This window comes from Dendropsophus ebraccatus, unplaced genomic scaffold, assembly GCF_027789765.1.
Source record: "Dendropsophus ebraccatus isolate aDenEbr1 unplaced genomic scaffold, aDenEbr1.pat pat_scaffold_1141_ctg1, whole genome shotgun sequence".
In the NCBI taxonomy this organism is placed as follows: domain Eukaryota; kingdom Metazoa; phylum Chordata; class Amphibia; order Anura; family Hylidae; genus Dendropsophus; species Dendropsophus ebraccatus.
In genome coordinates this window covers 27,501-45,597 of record NW_027208558.1, presented here as the reverse complement: position 1 = coordinate 45,597, position 18,097 = coordinate 27,501, and the positions used below count along the sequence as shown (strand labels likewise).

Below are 18,097 nucleotides of genomic sequence, written 5' to 3'. Positions count from 1 at the left end.
CCCCACACACACCTCAGTGCCCCCCCCCCACACCTCAGTGGCCCCCACACACACACACCTCAGTGGCCCCCACACACACACACCTCAGTGGCCCCCACACACACACACCTCAGGGCCCCCCCCCACACACACCTCAGTGGCCCCCACACACACCTCAGTGGCCCCCACACACACACACCTCAGTGGCCCCCCCCCACACCTCAGTGGCCCCCACACACACACACACCTCAGTGGCCCCCACACACACACACCTCAGTGGCCCCCACACACACACACCTCAGTGGCCCCCACACACACCTCAGTGGCCCCCCCCCCACACACACCTCAGTGCCCCCCCCCCACACACCTCAGTGGCCCCACACACACCTCAGTGGCCCCCGCACGTCTTCGGTTTCTCTTACTTGATTCTTGTCTAGTTCACAGTTCTTATATTCCTGCTCTCCTTGTTCTTGAAAAGTTACGATGACAAAACCCACAAAGATGTTCATCATGAAGAAGGCGATGAGGATGATGTAGACGATGAAGAAGACGGCAATCTCTATGCGGTAATTGTAGATGGGCCCCATGTCCTCCGTGTGGGAATCTATCGCTCTGTATAACAACCTGTGTACGGAAACACCCAGAACTACCTACTGCACACAACTGGCTGCTTACATGTGATCTAGAACAAGAGCTGATATGCCACCATGTGATCTAGAACAAGAATTGATACGCTACCATGTGATCTAGAAAAAAAACCCTCATACGTCACAATGTGATCTAGAACAAGAGCTGATATGCCACCATGTGATCTAGAACAAGAACTGATACGCTACCATGTGATCTAGAAAAAAAAGCTCATACGTCACAATGTGATCTAGAACAAGAGCTGATATGCCACCATGTGTATCTAGAACAAAAGCCGATACATCTCAATGTGATCTAGAACAAAAGCCGATACATCACCATGTGATCTAGAACAAGAGCTGATATGCCACCATGTGATCTAGAAGAACTGATACGTCACCATGTAATCTAGAAGAACTAATACGTCACAAGAGCTTATACGACACGCTGTGATCTAGAATCTAGAAGAACTAATACGTCACAAGAGCTTATACAACACGCTGTGATCTAGAACAAGAGCTGATATGCCACCATGTGTATCTAGAACAAAAGCCGATACATCTCAATGTGATCTAGAACAAAAGCCGATACATCACCATGTGATCTAGAACAAGAGCTGATATGCCACCATGTGATCTAGAAGAACTGATACGTCACCATGTAATCTAGAAGAACTAATACGTCACAATGTGATGTAGAACAAGAGCTTATACGACACGCTGTGATCTAGAACAAGAGCTGATATGCCACCATGTGATCTAGAAGAACTGATACGTCACCATGTGATCTAGAACAAACGCTCACACGTCACAATGTGATCTAAAACAAGAGCTGATACATCTCAATGTGATCTAGAAGAAGAGCTTATATGCCACCATGTGATCTAGAACAAAAGCTGATACATCTCCATGTGATCTAGAACAAAAGCTGATATGCCATGTGAACTAGAACAAAAGCTGATACATCTCAATGTGATCTAGAACAAGAGCTTATACGTCACAATGTGATCTAGAACAAGAACTGATATGTGACAATGTGATGTAGAACAAGAGCTTATACGTCACGTTGTGATCTAGAACAAGAGCTGATATGTGACAATGTGATGTAGAACAAGAGCTGATACGTCACAATGTGATCTAGAACAAGAACTGATATGTGACAATGTGATGTAGAACAAGAGCTTATACGTCACAAGGTGATGTAGAACAAGAGCTTATATGCTACCATGTGTATCTAGAACAAGAGCTGATACGTCACAATGTGATCTAGAACAAGAACTGATATGTGACAATGTGATGTAGAACAAGAGCTTATACGTCACAAGGTGATGTAGAACAAGAGCTTATATGCTACCATGTGTATCTAGAACAAAAGCTGATACGTCACAATGTGATCTAGAATAAAAGCTGATACCCTACCATGTGATCTAGAACTAGAGCCGATACCTCACAATGAGTATACATACTGCGGCCAGCCCTCAAAGGTGGAGATGGTAAAGAGGGACATCATTCCAGAGAGAACATTGTCAAAATGGAAATCACTGTGCATCCAGACCCGCGGCTTCATCTGCAGGTGAGTGGGGTCTCCATCTTCTACATCAAAGAAATATCCCCTGTGGGTGGAAATGTCAGAGTTAGAGGATAGCGGCCGAGCGGCGGCTCCATCATCTCCTCCCACCAGACTCCGGCCTCACCTGCACTCCTCCTCCGTCATCTTAGTCCTATCCGTGCAGCTGAAGAATTTACCCTGAAGGGAACAAGTCAGGAACATTACTGTAAGTCGCGTATACAACAAACATCTATGGGGCACACATACTGTTTCTGTGTGTCTGTGTGTGTATGTGTGTATGTATGTATGTATGTATGTATGTATGTATGTATATATATATATATATATATATATATATATATATATAATGTAACACACCAGGCTTGCAGGATCACAATTTTCTGAGGTACAAGGCAGGACACAGTCATCCAGTCCACTTGGCACACCGACACGGAACACTCAGGACACAGCAGTACGTTTATACCGGCTTCCTTGCCAGTCTTAGTGTGCAGGTTGCTTATATACAAACAAATCATAAACAGAAATTCCTAGCCTTGTCCAGGCGCTAACTAACCAGAAATACAGTCCCTGACTACAGGACCAGACTGAGCGAGCCTCCCTGACTACAGGACCAGACTGAGCGAGCCTCCCTGACTACAGGACCAGACTGAGCGAGCCTCCCTGACTACAGGACCAGACTGAGCGAGCCTCCCTGACTACAGGACCAGACTGAGCGAGCCTCCCTGACTACAGGACCAGACTGAGCGAGCCTCCCTGACTACAGGACCAGACTGAACGAGCCTCCCTGACTACAGGACCAGACTGAGCGAGCCTCCCTGACTACAGGACCAGACTGAGCGAGCCTATCTGACTACAGGACCAAACTGAGCGAGCCTCCCTGACTACAGGACCAGACTGAACGAGCCTCCCTGACTACAGGACCAGACTGAGGGAGCCTCCCTAACTACAGGACCAAACTGAGCGAGCCTCCCTAACTACAGGACCAGACTGAGCGAGCCTCCCTAACTACAGGACCAAACTGAGCGAGCCTCCCTGACTACAGGACCAGACTGAGCGAGCCTCCCTGACTACAGGACCAGACTGAGCGAGCCTCCCTGACTACAGGACCAGACTGAGCGAGCCTCCCTAACTACAGGACCAAACTGAGCTAGCCTCCCCGACTACAGGACCAGACTGAGCGAGCCTCCCTGACTACAGGACCAGACTGAGCGAGCCTCCCTGACTACAGGACCAGACTGAGTGAGCCTCCCTAACTACAGGACCAAACTGAGCGAGCCTCCCTGACTACAGGACCAGACTGAGCGAGCCTCCCTGACTACAGGACCAGACTGAGCGAGCCTCCCTGACTACAGGACCAGACTGAGCGAGCCTCCCTGACTACAGGACCAGACTGAGCGAGCCTCCCTGACTACAGGACCAGACTGAGCGAGCCTCCCTGACTACGGTACCAGACTGAGCGAGCCTCCCTAAGTACAGGACCAGACTGAGCGAGCCTCCCTGACTACAGGACCAGACTGAGCGAGCCTCCCTGACTACAGGACCAAACTGAGCGAGCCTCCCTGACTACAGAACCAAACTGAGCGAGCCTCCCTGACTACTGGACCAAACTAAGCTAGCCTCCCTGACTACAGGACCAGACTGAGCGAGCCTCCCTGACTACAGGACCAAACTGAGCGAGCCTCCCTGACTACAGGACCAAACTGAGCGAGCCTCCCTAACTACAGGACCAGACTGAGCGAGCCTCCCTGACTACAGGACCAAACTGAGCGAGCCTCCCTGACTACAGGACCAGACTGAGCGAGCCTCCCTGACTACAGGACCAGACTGAGCGAGCCTCCCTAACTACAGGACCAAACTGAGCGAGCCTCCCTGACTACAGAACCAAACTGAGCGAGCCTCCCTGACTACTGGACCAAACTAAGCTAGCCTCCCTGACTACAGGACCAGATTGAGCGAGCCTCCCTGACTACAGGACCAGACTGAGCGAGCCTCCCTGACTACAGGACCAAACTAAGCTAGCCTCCCTGACTACAGGACCAGATTGAGCGAGCCTCCCTGACTACAGGACCAGACTGAGCGAGCCTCCCCGACTACAGAACCAAACTGAGCTAGCCTCACCGACTACAGGACCAAACTGAGCTAGCCTCCCCGACTACAGGACAAAACTTAGCGAGCCTCCCTGACTACAGGACCAAACTGAGCGAGCCTCCCTGACTACAGGACCAAACTGAGCGAGCCTCCCCGACTACAGGACCAAACTGAGCTAGCCTCCCTGACTACAGGACCAAACTGAGCGAGCCTCCCTGACTACAGGACCAAACTGAGCTAGCCTCCCCGACTACAGGACCAAACTGAGCGAGCCTCCCTGACTACAGGACCAAACTGAGCTAGCCTCCCCGACTACAGGACCAAACTGAGCGAGCCTCCCTGACTACAGGACCAAATTGAGCGAGCCTCCCTGACTACAGGACCAAACTGAGCGAGCCTCCCTAACTACAGGACCAAACTGAGCGAGCCTCCCTGACTACAGGACAAAACTGAGCGAGCCTCCCTGACTACAGGACCAGACTGAGCGAGCCTCCCTGACTACAGGACCAAACTGAGCGAGCCTCCCTGACTACAGGACCAAACTGAGCCAGCCTCCCCGACTACAGGACATAACTGAGCGAGCCTCCCTGACTACAGGACCAAACTGAGCGAGCCTCCCTAACTACAGGACCAAACTGAGCGAGCCTCCCCGACTACAGGACCAGACTGAGCGAGCCTCCCTAACTACAGGACCAAACTAAGCTAGCCTCCCCGACTACAGGACCAAACTGAGCGAGCCTCCCTGACTACAGGACCAAACTAAGCTAGCCTCCCCGACTACAGGACCAAACTGAGCTAGCCTCCCTGACTACAGGACCAAAATGAGCTAGCCTCCCTGACTACAGGACCAAACTGAGCTAGCCTCCCTGACTACAGGACCAAACTAAGCTAGCCTCCCCGACTACAGGACCAAACTGAGCGAGCCTCCCTGACTACAGGACCAGACTGAGCGAGCCTCCCTGACTACAGGACCAGACTGAGCGAGCCTCCCTGACTACAGGACCAAACTGAGCGAGCCTCCCTGACTACAGGACCAAACTGAGCGAGCCTCCCTGACTACAGGACCAGACTGAGCGAGCCTCCCTGACTACAGGACCAAACTGAGCGAGCCTCCCTGACTACAGGACCAAACTGAGCTAGCCTCCCTGACTACAGGACCAAACTGAGCTAGCCTCAGTCCAGCCACACACAAGAAAGCATACCTCCCAACTTTTGCAAAGAGCAAAGAGGGACATGTGTGCCGCGGTCCCCATAGCCACGGCCCCATAGCGACCCTCCATAGCCACGCCCCCATAACAAGCCTCCATAGCCACGCCACCATAGCAACTCTCCATAGCCACTCCCCTACAGTCACCACATGCTGCTGACTGAATAGTGCCCTATACAGTATCCAATCCCCCCAAAATGCCCTATATAGTATCCAATCCCCCATTATAGTGCCCCACATAGTATCCAATCCCCCATTATAGTGCCCCACATAGTATCCAATCCCCCCAATAGTGCCCCACATAGTAGCCAATCCCCCATATATGCCCAACATAGTATCCAATCCCCATATAGTGCCCCACATAGTATCCAATCCCCATATAGTGCCCCACATAGTAGCCAATCCCCCCAATAGTGCCCCACATAGTATCCAGGTAGGATAAAATAGAAAAAACAACAGAAGCGCTCAGAGACTGATATTATAGAATACAGTGGGATCTTTGCAAAGAGCGGTATATTCCACTTACTTCACCGTGGGGGAAAGATCCGGACCATTGATCTGACCCCCTCCAGGACGCCTGTCAGTATGCGTGCATCAATGGGCAGGTAGCCGTCATGGGTTCCAAAATAGTTTAATTACAGAAATGGATGGCAACGCGTTTCGGTGGGTATAAGATCCACCTTTTTCAAGCCAACAGAATCTACCACAAATCTATTATTTATAGCAACCATAATTACTTACATACATGATCAAACAGGAGCTGTGTGGATCTCGCGCCGGACCGGAAGCGACGCGACGCACGGCAAAACCGGAAACGCCATGCGTTCCACGATGCGCTCCACGTCAGATGACGAGACCGGAAGTGTCCTGCGTTCCAGCGTGCGCTCCACCTCCGACGCGTATCTCCATCAGCTGACACAGAAAATTTAATACATATACATGGAATCACAAAATCTACATAATTATCAAGAGAACATGATTCACAAAGGTCCATAAAATACATATATATACACACATATAAACATCCACCAAAAAACGGTCCCTAATCTTGGGTATTTAGTTAATACTAAAATCACTTATTAAAGTTTTAAAAAAAAAAAAACTTATAATATAAAGGATTAATATGTTTATGGGATGGGGAGAAAGGAAAGGGGATAGGGGGGGGGGGGGGGGGGGGGGGGGGGGGGGGGGGGGGGGGGGGGGGAGGGGGGGGCGGAGGTCAGGGAGGAAGGTAAAAAGGAACGAAGGGGGAGGGGGATATAAATATCTTATATATCTATTAATAGATAGATAAGGAGTCTGCAACTATTAATATATTTAAGGTTTTTATTATAAAAATTATTTCTAGTTTTAAGTTATATTGTTAGTGACGGGAAGGGGGGGAAAAAAAGGGGGGGGGGGGGGAGGAGGAAAAAAAAAGGGGGGGGGGGGGGAGGGGAGGGGGGAGGAGGAGGGAGGGGGGGGGGGGGAGGAAAGAGAGCGTGGGGAACAATAGGGGAAAGAGATTAGTCTAGTATTAAAATATTATGTAAATGGTGGAAAAGAATAATAATAATAATAATATCTAGAGGTGGTGGGCATATAGATGAGCACTAGGCTCATATGGTAGTACATCTATCAATTATTTTTCTATTAAAATACCTGTTCTAAAGTTTCGTTTAACCCATGTGGATTCAACGTGTTCATTCTAAAAATCCAAAACATTTCTTTATGGCAGAGGGTCCTGTAATCACCACTTAAAATTTTCTCTATCGGTGTAACACGTAGTAGTTCATGGTTATTATTATGTACTTCAGAGAAATGTCTAGACACACTGTGCAATAAATATTTATGACGGATATTAAATCTATGTTTATTTAGTCTTTGCCGTAGTGTGTTTTTTGTACGTCCTATGTATTTTAAATTACACGGGCATTCTAGCATATATATCACAAAGCTTGAATTACACGTCAGGTGTTGTTTAATAGTATATGGAGTGTCCTCTTCAGGGATGGTAATATTTTCCTGTTATGTACAATATGAGTACAACATTTACAACGAGTATTGCCACATCTAAAGCTACCAGATGAGGCTAACCATCCGCTACTCATTTGTGTATGGGAGTTCCTCTGGATTTTAGGAACAGATGGAGCGATAAAGTTTTTAATAGTTTTACTGCGTCGAAAGACACATTGTGGTTTGTCCTCAACCAGATCTTTTAAAATGGGATCATTCAGTAGGATTTCCCAATTTTTACTTAGTACTTTTTTAATCTCCTTATGCTGCGCATTATATTTGGTTATAAAGAGAGATTTTCCTTTTTCATTTTTGTTATTCTCCACATTTGATGTTGGTATTAGGCAAGCTTCTTGACTTAAACAGAATGCTTTCTCGCGTGCTCCGTCTATAAGTGGGCGGGGATATTTTTTCTCTATGAATCTATCACATAGTGTAGATAGTTGTTCTTCGCATTTCGGATTAGTACTACAATTACGCCTTATTCTTTTCATTTGACCAAATGGAATATTTCTCCTCCAGCTGTTTAGGTGGCAACTATTATAATCAAGGTAACTATTAGCATCCACATCTTTAAAGTGCGTAGCAGTATGTATCATGGAGTTCTCTGTATAAATATTCAAATCTAAAAATACTATTTCATGATTACTAATATGACTGGTGAACTGAAGACCCCAGTCATTAATATTAAGATTAGCAATAAAAGCATTTAACCCTTCGTAGTCGCCTTCCCATATTAAAATGATATCGTCAATATATCGTTTATAAAAGACTATATTGGCATGATTAAGGTGTCTCTCAAATGCACCCATGTACAAATTAGCGAAGCATGGGGCAAAAAAAATTTTTTATTCAGACATGCGGGACGGCTATGGGGACAAAATTTGCCCCATGCTTCGCTAATTTGTACATGGGTGCATTTGAGAGACACCTTAATCATGCCAATATAGTCTTTTATAAACGATATATTGACGATATCATTTTAATATGGGAAGGCGACTACGAAGGGTTAAATGCTTTTATTGCTAATCTTAATATTAATGACTGGGGTCTTCAGTTCACCAGTCATATTAGTAATCATGAAATAGTATTTTTAGATTTGAATATTATACAGAGAACTCCATGATACATACTGCTACGCACTTTAAAGATGTGGATGCTAATAGTTACCTTGATTATAATAGTTGCCACCTAAACAGCTGGAGGAGAAATATTCCATTTGGTCAAATGAAAAGAATAAGGCGTAATTGTAGTACTAATCCGAAATGCGAAGAACAACTATCTACACTATGTGATAGATTCATAGAGAAAAAATATCCCCGCCCACTTATAGACGGAGCACGCGAGAAAGCATTCTGTTTAAGTCAAGAAGCTTGCCTAATACCAACATCAAATGTGGAGAATAACAAAAATGAAAAAGGAAAATCTCTCTTTATAACCAAATATAATGCGCAGCATAAGGAGATTAAAAAAGTACTAAGTAAAAATTGGGAAATCCTACTGAATGATCCCATTTTAAAAGATCTGGTTGAGGACAAACCACAATGTGTCTTTCGACGCAGTAAAACTATTAAAAACTTTATCGCTCCATCTGTTCCTAAAATCCAGAGGAACTCCCATACACAAATGAGTAGCGGATGGTTAGCCTCATCTGGTAGCTTTAGATGTGGCAATACTCGTTGTAAATGTTGTACTCATATTGTACATAACAGGAAAAATATTACCATCCCTGAAGAGGACACTCCATATACTATTAAACAACACCTGACGTGTAATTCAAGCTTTGTGATATATATGCTAGAATGCCCGTGTAATTTAAAATACATAGGACGTACAAAAAACACACTACGGCAAAGACTAAATAAACATAGATTTAATATCCGTCATAAATATTTATTGCACAGTGTGTCTAGACATTTCTCTGAAGTACATAATAATAACCATGAACTACTACGTGTTACACCGATAGAGAAAATTTTAAGTGGTGATTACAGGACCCTCTGCCATAAAGAAATGTTTGGATTTTTAGAATGAACACGTTGAATCCACATGGTTAAACGAAACTTTAGAACAGGTATTTTAATAGAAAAATAATTGATAGATGTACTACCATATGAGCCTAGTGCTCATCTATATGCCCACCACCTCTAGATATTATTATTATTATTATTCTTTTCCACCATTTACATAATATTTTAATACTAGACTAATCTCTTTCCCCTATTGTTCCCCACGCTCTCTTTCCTCCCCCCCCCCCCCTCCCCCCTCCTCCCCCCTCCCCTCCCCCCCCCCCCCTTTTTTTTTTCCTCCTCCCCCCCCCCCCCCCTTTTTTTCCCCCCCCTTCCCGTCACTAACAATATAACTTAAAACTAGAAATAATTTTTATAATAAAAACCTTAAATATATTAATAGTTGCAGACTCCTTATCTATCTATTAATAGATATATAAGATATTTATATCCCCCTCCCCTTCGTTCCTTTTTACCTTCCTCCCTGACCTCCGCCCCCCCCTCCCCCCCCCCCCCCCCACCCCCCTATCCCCTTTCCTTTCTCCCCATCCCATAAACATATTAATCCTTTATATTATAAGTTTTTTTTTTTAAAACTTTAATAAGTGATTTTAGTATTAACTAAATACCCAAGATTAGGGACCGTTTTTTGGTGGATGTTTATATGTGTGTATATATATGTATTTTATGGACCTTTGTGAATCATGTTCTCTTGATAATTATGTAGATTTTGTGATTCCATGTATATGTATTAAATTTCTGTGTCAGCTGATGGAGATACGCGTCGGAGGTGGAGCGCACGCTGGAACGCAGGACACTTCCGGTCTCGTCATCTGACGTGGAGCGCATCGTGGAACGCATGGCGTTTCCGGTTTTGCCGTGCGTCGCGTCGCTTCCGGTCCGGCGCGAGATCCACACAGCTCCTGTTTGATCATGTATGTAAGTAATTATGGTTGCTATAAATAATAGATTTGTGGTAGATTCTGTTGGCTTGAAAAAGGTGGATCTTATACCCACCGAAACGCGTTGCCATCCATTTCTGTAATTAAACTATTTTGGAACCCATGACGGCTACCTGCCCATTGATGCACGCATACTGACAGGCGTCCTGGAGGGGGTCAGATCAATGGTCCGGATCTTTCCCCCACGGTGAAGTAAGTGGAATATACCGCTCTTTGCAAAGATCCCACTGTATTCTATAATATCAGTCTCTGAGCGCTTCTGTTGTTTTTTCTATTTTATCCTACCTTGTTATACCGGAGTGGCATCACCCCGGGCTTTTAACGTAGCGCCCTCCATATTTGGATGTTTCGGTTGAGACGGAGATTGATACCTTTTAACGCACGATCTTGGATTTTGGTGGAGTGGGTAGGGATTATTCCATACCCACATACACCGGGTGAGTGCTATTGTGATTTTTGAACCCTTTATATTGGATGAGCGCTATCCACTACCACTATACCCACATAGTATCCAATCTCCCTATATAGTGCCCCACATAGTATCCAATCCCCCCAATAGTGCCCCACATAGTATCCAATCCCCATATAGTGCCCCACATAGCCAATCCCTCCATTTAGTGCCTCACATAGTATCCAATCCCTCCATATAGTGCCCCACATAGTATCCAATGCCCCCATATAGTGCCCCACATAGTAGCCAATCCCCCACATAGTGCCCCACATAGTAGCCAATGCCCCCATATATGCCCCACATAGTAGCCAATCCCTCCATATAGTGCCCCACATAGTATCCAATGCCCCCACATAGTGCCCCACATAGTAGCCAATCCCCCACATAGTAGCCAATCCCCCACATAGTGCCCCACATAGTAGCCAATCCCCCACATAGTGCCCCACATAGTAGCCAATGCCCCCATATATGCCCAACATAGTAGCCAATCCCTATAGAGTGCCCCACATAGTATCCAATGCCCCCATATAGTGCCCCACATAGTATCCAATCCCCCACATAGTGCCCCACATAGTAGCCTATGCCCCCATATAGTGCCCCACATAGTAGCCAATGCCCCCATATAGTGCCCACATAGTAGCCAATCCCCATATAATGCCCCACATAGTAGCCAATCCCCATATAGTGCCCCACATAGTAGCCAATCCCTCCATATAGTGCCCCACATAGTAGCCAATCCCCCATAGAGTGCCCCACATAGTAGCCAATGCCCCATATAGTGCCCCACATAGTAGCCAATCCCCCATATAGTTCCCACATAGTAGCTAATGTCCCCATATAGTGCCCCACATAGTAGCCAATGCCCCCATATAGTGCCCCACATATTATCCAATCCCCCATATAGTGCCCACATATTATCCAATCCCCCATATAGCGCCCCACATAGTAGCCAATCCTCCCATTTGTGTGGCCCGACCAGAAAAACAAACCAGTAACTCACCTATCCTCCGGTCCCAGCAGCTCCTCTCCCGGCAGAGCGCGCACTCCCGCCATCCTCTGGGGCGGGCAGCGGGGTATACAGACACTGACTGTGCCGGAAGTAATTCATGATAGAGGCTGCAGATCATATCTGTACTGTATAGATGGAGTAGAGGGTCCTGTATACATGTACTGTATAGATGGAGTAGGGGGTCCTGTATACATGTACTGTATAGATGGAGTAGGGGGGTCCTGTATACATGTACTGTAAAGTTGGAGTAGGGGGTCCTGTATACCTGCAGTGCCCTGTATACATGTACTGTATAGATGGAGTAGGGGGCCCTGTATACATGTACTGTATAAATGGAGTAGGGGGTCCTGTATTCATGTACTGTATAGATGGAGTAGGGGGTCCTGTATACATGTACTGTATAGATGGAGTAGGGGGTCCTGTATACATGTACTGTAAAGTTGGAGTAGGGGGTCCTGTATACCTGCAGTGCCCTGTATACATGTACTGTATAGATGGAGTAGGGGGCCCTGTATACATGTACTGTATAAATGGAGTAGGGGGTCCTGTATTCATGTACTGTATAGATGGAGTAGGAGGTCCTGTATACATGTACTGTATAGATGGAGTAGGGGGTCCTGTATACATGTACTGTATAGATGGAGTAGGGGGTCCTGTATACATGTACTATATAGATGGAGTAGGGGGTCCTGTATACCTGTACTGTATAGATAGAGTAGGGGGCCCTGTATACATGTACTGTATAGATGGAGTAGGGAGTTCTGTATACATGTACTGTATAGGTGGAGTAGGGGGCCCTGTACACATGTACTGTATAGATGAAATAGAGGGTCCTGTATACATGTACTGTATAGATGGAGTAGGGGACCCTGTATATATGTACTGTATAGATGGAGTATGGGGTCCTGTATACATGTACTGTGTAGATGGAGTAGGGGGCCCTGTAAACCTGTACTGTATAGATGGAGTAGAGGGTCCTGTATACATGTACTGTATAGATGGAGTAGGGGGTCCTGTATACATGTACTGTATAGATGGAGTAGGGGGTCCTGTATACATGTACTGTATAGATGGAGTAGGGGGTCCTGTATACATGTCCTGTATAGATGGAGTAGGGGGCCCTGTATATACATGTACTGTATAGATGGAGTAGGGAGTTCTGTATACATGTACTGTATAGATGGAGTAGGGGGTCCTGTATACCTGTACTGTATAGATGGAGTAGGGGGCCCTGTATACATGTACTGTATAGATGGAGTAGGGAGTTCTGTATACATGTACTGTATAGATGGAGTAGGGGGTCCTGTATACATGTACTGTATAGATGGAGTAGGGGGTCCTGTATTCATGTACTGTATAGATGGAGTAGGGGGTCCTGTATACATGTACTGAATAGATGGAGTAGGGGGCCCTGTATATATGTACTGTATAGATGGAGTAGGGGGTCCTGTATACATGTACTGTGTAGATGGAGTAGGGGGCCCTGTAAACCTGTACTGTATAGATGGAGTAGAGGGTCCTGTATACATGTACTGTATAGATGGAATAGGGGGTCCTGTATACATGTACTGTATAGATGGAGTAGGGGGTCCTGTATACATGTACTGTATAGATGGAGTAGGGGGTCCTGTATACATGTACTATATAGATGGAGTAGGGGGTCCTGTATACCTGTACTGTATAGATGGAGTAGGGGGCCCTGTATACATGTACTGTATAGATGGAGTAGGGAGTTCTGTATACATGTACTGTATAGATGGAGTAGGGGTCCTGTATACATGTACTGTATAGATGGAGTAGGGGGTCCTGTATACCTGTACTGTATAGATGGAGTAGGGGGTCCTGTATACATGTACTGAATAGATGGAGTAGGGGGTCCTGTATACATGTACTGTATAGATGGAGTAGGGGGTCCTGTATACATGTACTGTATAGATGGAGTAGGGGGTCCTGTATACATGTACTATATAGATGGAGTAGGGGGTCCAGTATACCTGTACTGTATAGATGGAGTAGGGGGCCCTGTATACATGTACTGTATAGATGGAGTAGGGAGTTCTGTATACATGTACTGTATAGATGGAGTAGGGGGTCCTGTATACCTGTACTGTATAGATGGAGTAGGGGGTCCTGTATACCTGTACTGTATAGATGGAGTAGGGGGTCCTGTATACATGTACTGAATAGATGGAGTAGGGGGTCCTGTATACATGTACTGTATAGCTGGAGTAGGGGGTCCTGTATACATGTACTGAATAGATGGAGTAGGAGGCCCTGTATACATGTACTGTATAGATGGAGTAGGGGGTCCTGTATATACATGTACTGTATAGATGGAGTAGGGGGTCCTGTATATACATGTACTGTATAGATGGAGTAGGGGGTCCTGTATATATATGTACTGTATAGATGGAGTAGGGGGTCCTGTATACATGTACTGAATAGATGGAGTAGGAGGCCCTGTATACATGTACTGTATAGATGGAGTAGGGGGTCCTGTATACCTGTACTGTATAGATGGAGTAGGAGGCCCTGTATACATGTACTGTATAGATGGAGTAGGGGGTCCTGTATACCTGTACTGTATAGATGGAGTAGGAGGCCCGGTATACATGTACTGTATAGATGGAGTAGGGGGTCTACCAGTTATTTCTGTGGAGGCAGCTTCCCTAGCAACCATTTAGATTCCAGCTCCCTGTGAAAATGAAAGCAGTAATCCTATTGGTTGCTAAGGCTCCAACTGCCGTGTCTGCTGCAACTAATTATATCACCTGTGTTTGCAGTGTGGAGATTTTCCCATTCATCTCTATGGGGCGCCGCTCTTCCCCCTCCCCCTCCTCTCCTGTACATCTGGCGGGGACGGGACCTTCGCAATAACCTTCCCGGGCACCCAATGTATCTGTGGGCCAAATTTGGGGTCAAACGGTTCAGGCGTTTGGAAGTCCATACGGGACAGACAGACAGACTTTCATTTTTATTATATAGATATATATATATATGGGAGGCGTGGCTTAACTATGGCCGAGTGAGGACGCGCTTCTCTGGAGCTCTGCGCCACAGACCGCCGGTTAAACAGAGCAGACCATTGGCCAAAATGCTGCCCAGAAGACAGGGAAACCCTGCTGATACCCCACACCGACCACTGACCCGCTCAGCCGTTTTCACACCGGGGATTGAGCGTTTTTTTGATCCGCCAGGCGCAAACGGGACCCAGAGGTGGACGCTCCACTGGATCGGGGGGTGAGTGATATGGGTGCAGCTTCCCCACTGAGAGACTCCTGCTTATGGGCACGGACCCGACGCAGTCAGGCTCCGGGTCACAAAGAGACCTGCTGTTTTCGGCTACGCCACCTGCCGACTCTCCGGCCGCAATTGTACAGGCGGAGCTGCAGCTGTTAAGAGGCCTTATACAAGCCTTACCATCTAAACAAGATCTGGACACTGTGGTACAAAGGATTGAAGCTGCGCAGCAGCAAGCTATAGAGGCGGTTAGAGAAGATGTCAGGGCCCTGTCAGCCCGCACCACAACGAACGAAGACGCCATTTCGGCCTTGTCGGCGAGAGTCGCCAGAATTGAAGCAGGATCAGCGCATTTCAGACACCATGTGCAATCACTGACATTATTACTAGACGACCAAGAGAACCGGGGGCGCAGAAATAATGTGAGAATTAAGGGGCTACCGGAGCACGGACCGCGAGACGAACTGTTGCACAGGGTCACGGCCATTTTCAATCTGTTCACCCACAGACCTACAGAAGCTACTTTCATGGTCGATCGGGTGCACAGGGTTGCTAGGCCACAGGGTACCACGGCCGGAGGCCCCAGAGACGTGTTGTGCCGGCTGCACTATTATACTGAAAAGGAGCTAATTCTACGAGAGGCCGGAGACTTTGGTCCTATTACGTTTGAGGACTCTGAGGTCCGCTTGTTCCCGGATGTGTCATCCTGCACCTTATACATGAGAAGAGTGCTGCAGCCTCTCCTTTCACGGATCCGTGAATGCGGTGCCTCTTATCGTTGGGGTCACCCACGTCATTATTAAGGAAGATGAGCGTACATTCTACCTAAGAGCTCAGGAGGAGCTTCCAGCCTTATTTTCCTTTCTGGACACAGAGACGGTTTCGGTTCCCAACTGGCTCCAAGTGGATCGCATCTCTCAGCCACCCAATAGACCACGCAAGGGTTCCGGGATTGACAGAAGGAATAGGCGGTCGACCTCCCCACTCCGAGAACCGTTGATAGCCTCCGATGTGGGCCTTGCGGCGGGCTCTGGTGAAGACCAGCGGTCCCTTAGACTCCGCTCCCTGGTGCGGTTAGTGCCATCGCTAGTGACGGTTCAGTGGATCCACGACTCCAGGCGTTACACCGATATCACTCTTGAACGTAGACATGAAGCTGTTTACTAAAATCTTGGCTACCAGACTTGTGGCTTTGCTTTCAGATACCATTCACCCTGACCAGGTGGGGGTTCATCCCAAGTAGAGAGGTTAGGGGCAACACAATTAGAGCAATTGACCTTATCCATAAAGCTAAACTGATGGATGTTCCTCTGATGATCCTCTCTACTGATGCCGAAAAGGCGTTGGATAGGGTCAATTGGTCTTTTATGACGGAGACGCTTCTCTATCTGGGCATGGGCCCCAATTTCATGAACTGGGTCTCTGCCATATATGGCACACCGTCCGCCAGAGTCAGGGTGAATGGTATATTGTCTGATGACCTGCCCATACAAAACGGCACAAGGCAGGGTTGCCCACTGTCGCCACTGATTTTTGTTCTCACTTTGGAACCATTGCTGTGTAAACTCCGGTCCAACTCAAACATCGGAGGAGTCTCGGTGCACGAAAGAGTATAAGGTGGCGGCTTATGCGGATGATTTGTTATTTTTCTAATCCGCTAATCTCCCTTCCTTCTATTATGAAGGAACTTGAGGTCTATTCACAGCTTTCTAATTACAAGATAAATTTGACCAAATCCGAGACCCTTAGCGGTGGCCTAGTTTCGACGCTCCGAGCATCCTTCCGCTTTAAGTGGGCCTATACCTCCATTAAATATCTTGGCATTTCCCTTCCCTCAGATCCTAAGAACCTATATGTGATGAACTTTCCCCCTCTGCTGGCTAAGATTCAGGCGCAGTGTGAGGAGTGGACACGGGGATATGTTCCATTTTTAAGATGACAATTCTTCCCAAGCTACTGTCAGGAATGTGACTTTGCGCTCCTCGGTCCGTGCTGGGCGACCGAGGAAGCGCTGAGCCTCTGGTTGTTTTTTGTTTGCAGTTCTGTCTGAATGTTGTCTTAGGGCCCTTTTACACGGAAAGATTATCTGACAGATTATCTGCCAAAGATTTGAAGCCAAAGCCAGGAATGGACTATAAACAGAGAGCAGGTAATAAAGGAAAGCCTGAGATTTCTTCTCTTTTCCAATCCATTCCTGGTTTTGGCTTCAAATCTTTTGCAGATAATCTGTCAGATAATCTTTCTGTGTAAAAGGGCCCTTAGTTTCCCAGCCACACCCGCATTGCCTGTTACACTCTGGCAGTGCAGGGGTTACTCCTTATAGACCTGTCCAGCTGAGCTGGGGGCTGCGATCAGGGCTGATCCAATCAGGTGCTGGACCCCGTCCCTGATTCCAGATAAAAAAGCAGCGGGCTCTTCATTTCCCTGCTGGCTATTGAGTGTTACTCAGCTAAGTGCTTCATCTCTCCTGGTTCTGTTACTGCTGTTGTCTGACCTATTGCTTCATCTCTCCTGGTCCTGTTACTGCTGTTGTCTGACCTATTGCTTCAGCTCTCCTGGTTCTGTTACTGCTGTTGTCTGACCTATTGCTTCATCTCTCCTGGTTCTGTTACTGCTGTTGTCTGACCTATTGCTTCATCTCTCCTGGTCCTGTTACTGCTGTTGTCTGACCTATTGCTTCAGCTCTCCTGGTTCTGTTACTGCTGTTGTCTGACCTATTGCTTCATCTCTCCTGGTTCTGTTACTGCTGTTGTCTGACCTATTGCTTCATCTCTCCTGGTCCTGTTACTGCTGTTGTCTGACCTATTGCTTCATCTCTCCTGGTCCTGTTACTGCTGTTGTCTGACCTATTGCTTCATCTCTCCTGGTCCTGTTACTGCTGTTGTCTGACCTATTGCTTCAGCTCTCCTGGTTCTGTTACTGCTGTTGTCTGACCTATTGCTTCATCTCTCCTGGTTCTGT

General features: G+C 46.9%; 1 protein-coding gene across 1 annotated transcript in view; it reads right to left on the bottom strand.

Annotated features, from left to right (window-relative positions):
- Positions 1–401: 401 nt before the first annotated feature.
- Positions 402–18,097, bottom strand: part of LOC138774912 (voltage-dependent L-type calcium channel subunit alpha-1S-like) — a gene marked incomplete at both ends in the record, with an annotated part of 37,695 nt that continues 19,999 nt past the window's right edge. Inside the window, 3 exons of the mRNA XM_069955722.1 lie at positions 402–603; positions 2,072–2,218; positions 2,300–2,352. Coding sequence (XP_069811823.1) covers positions 402–603; positions 2,072–2,218; positions 2,300–2,352 — 402 coding nt within the window. The remainder of the gene's footprint in view (positions 604–2,071; positions 2,219–2,299; positions 2,353–18,097) is intronic.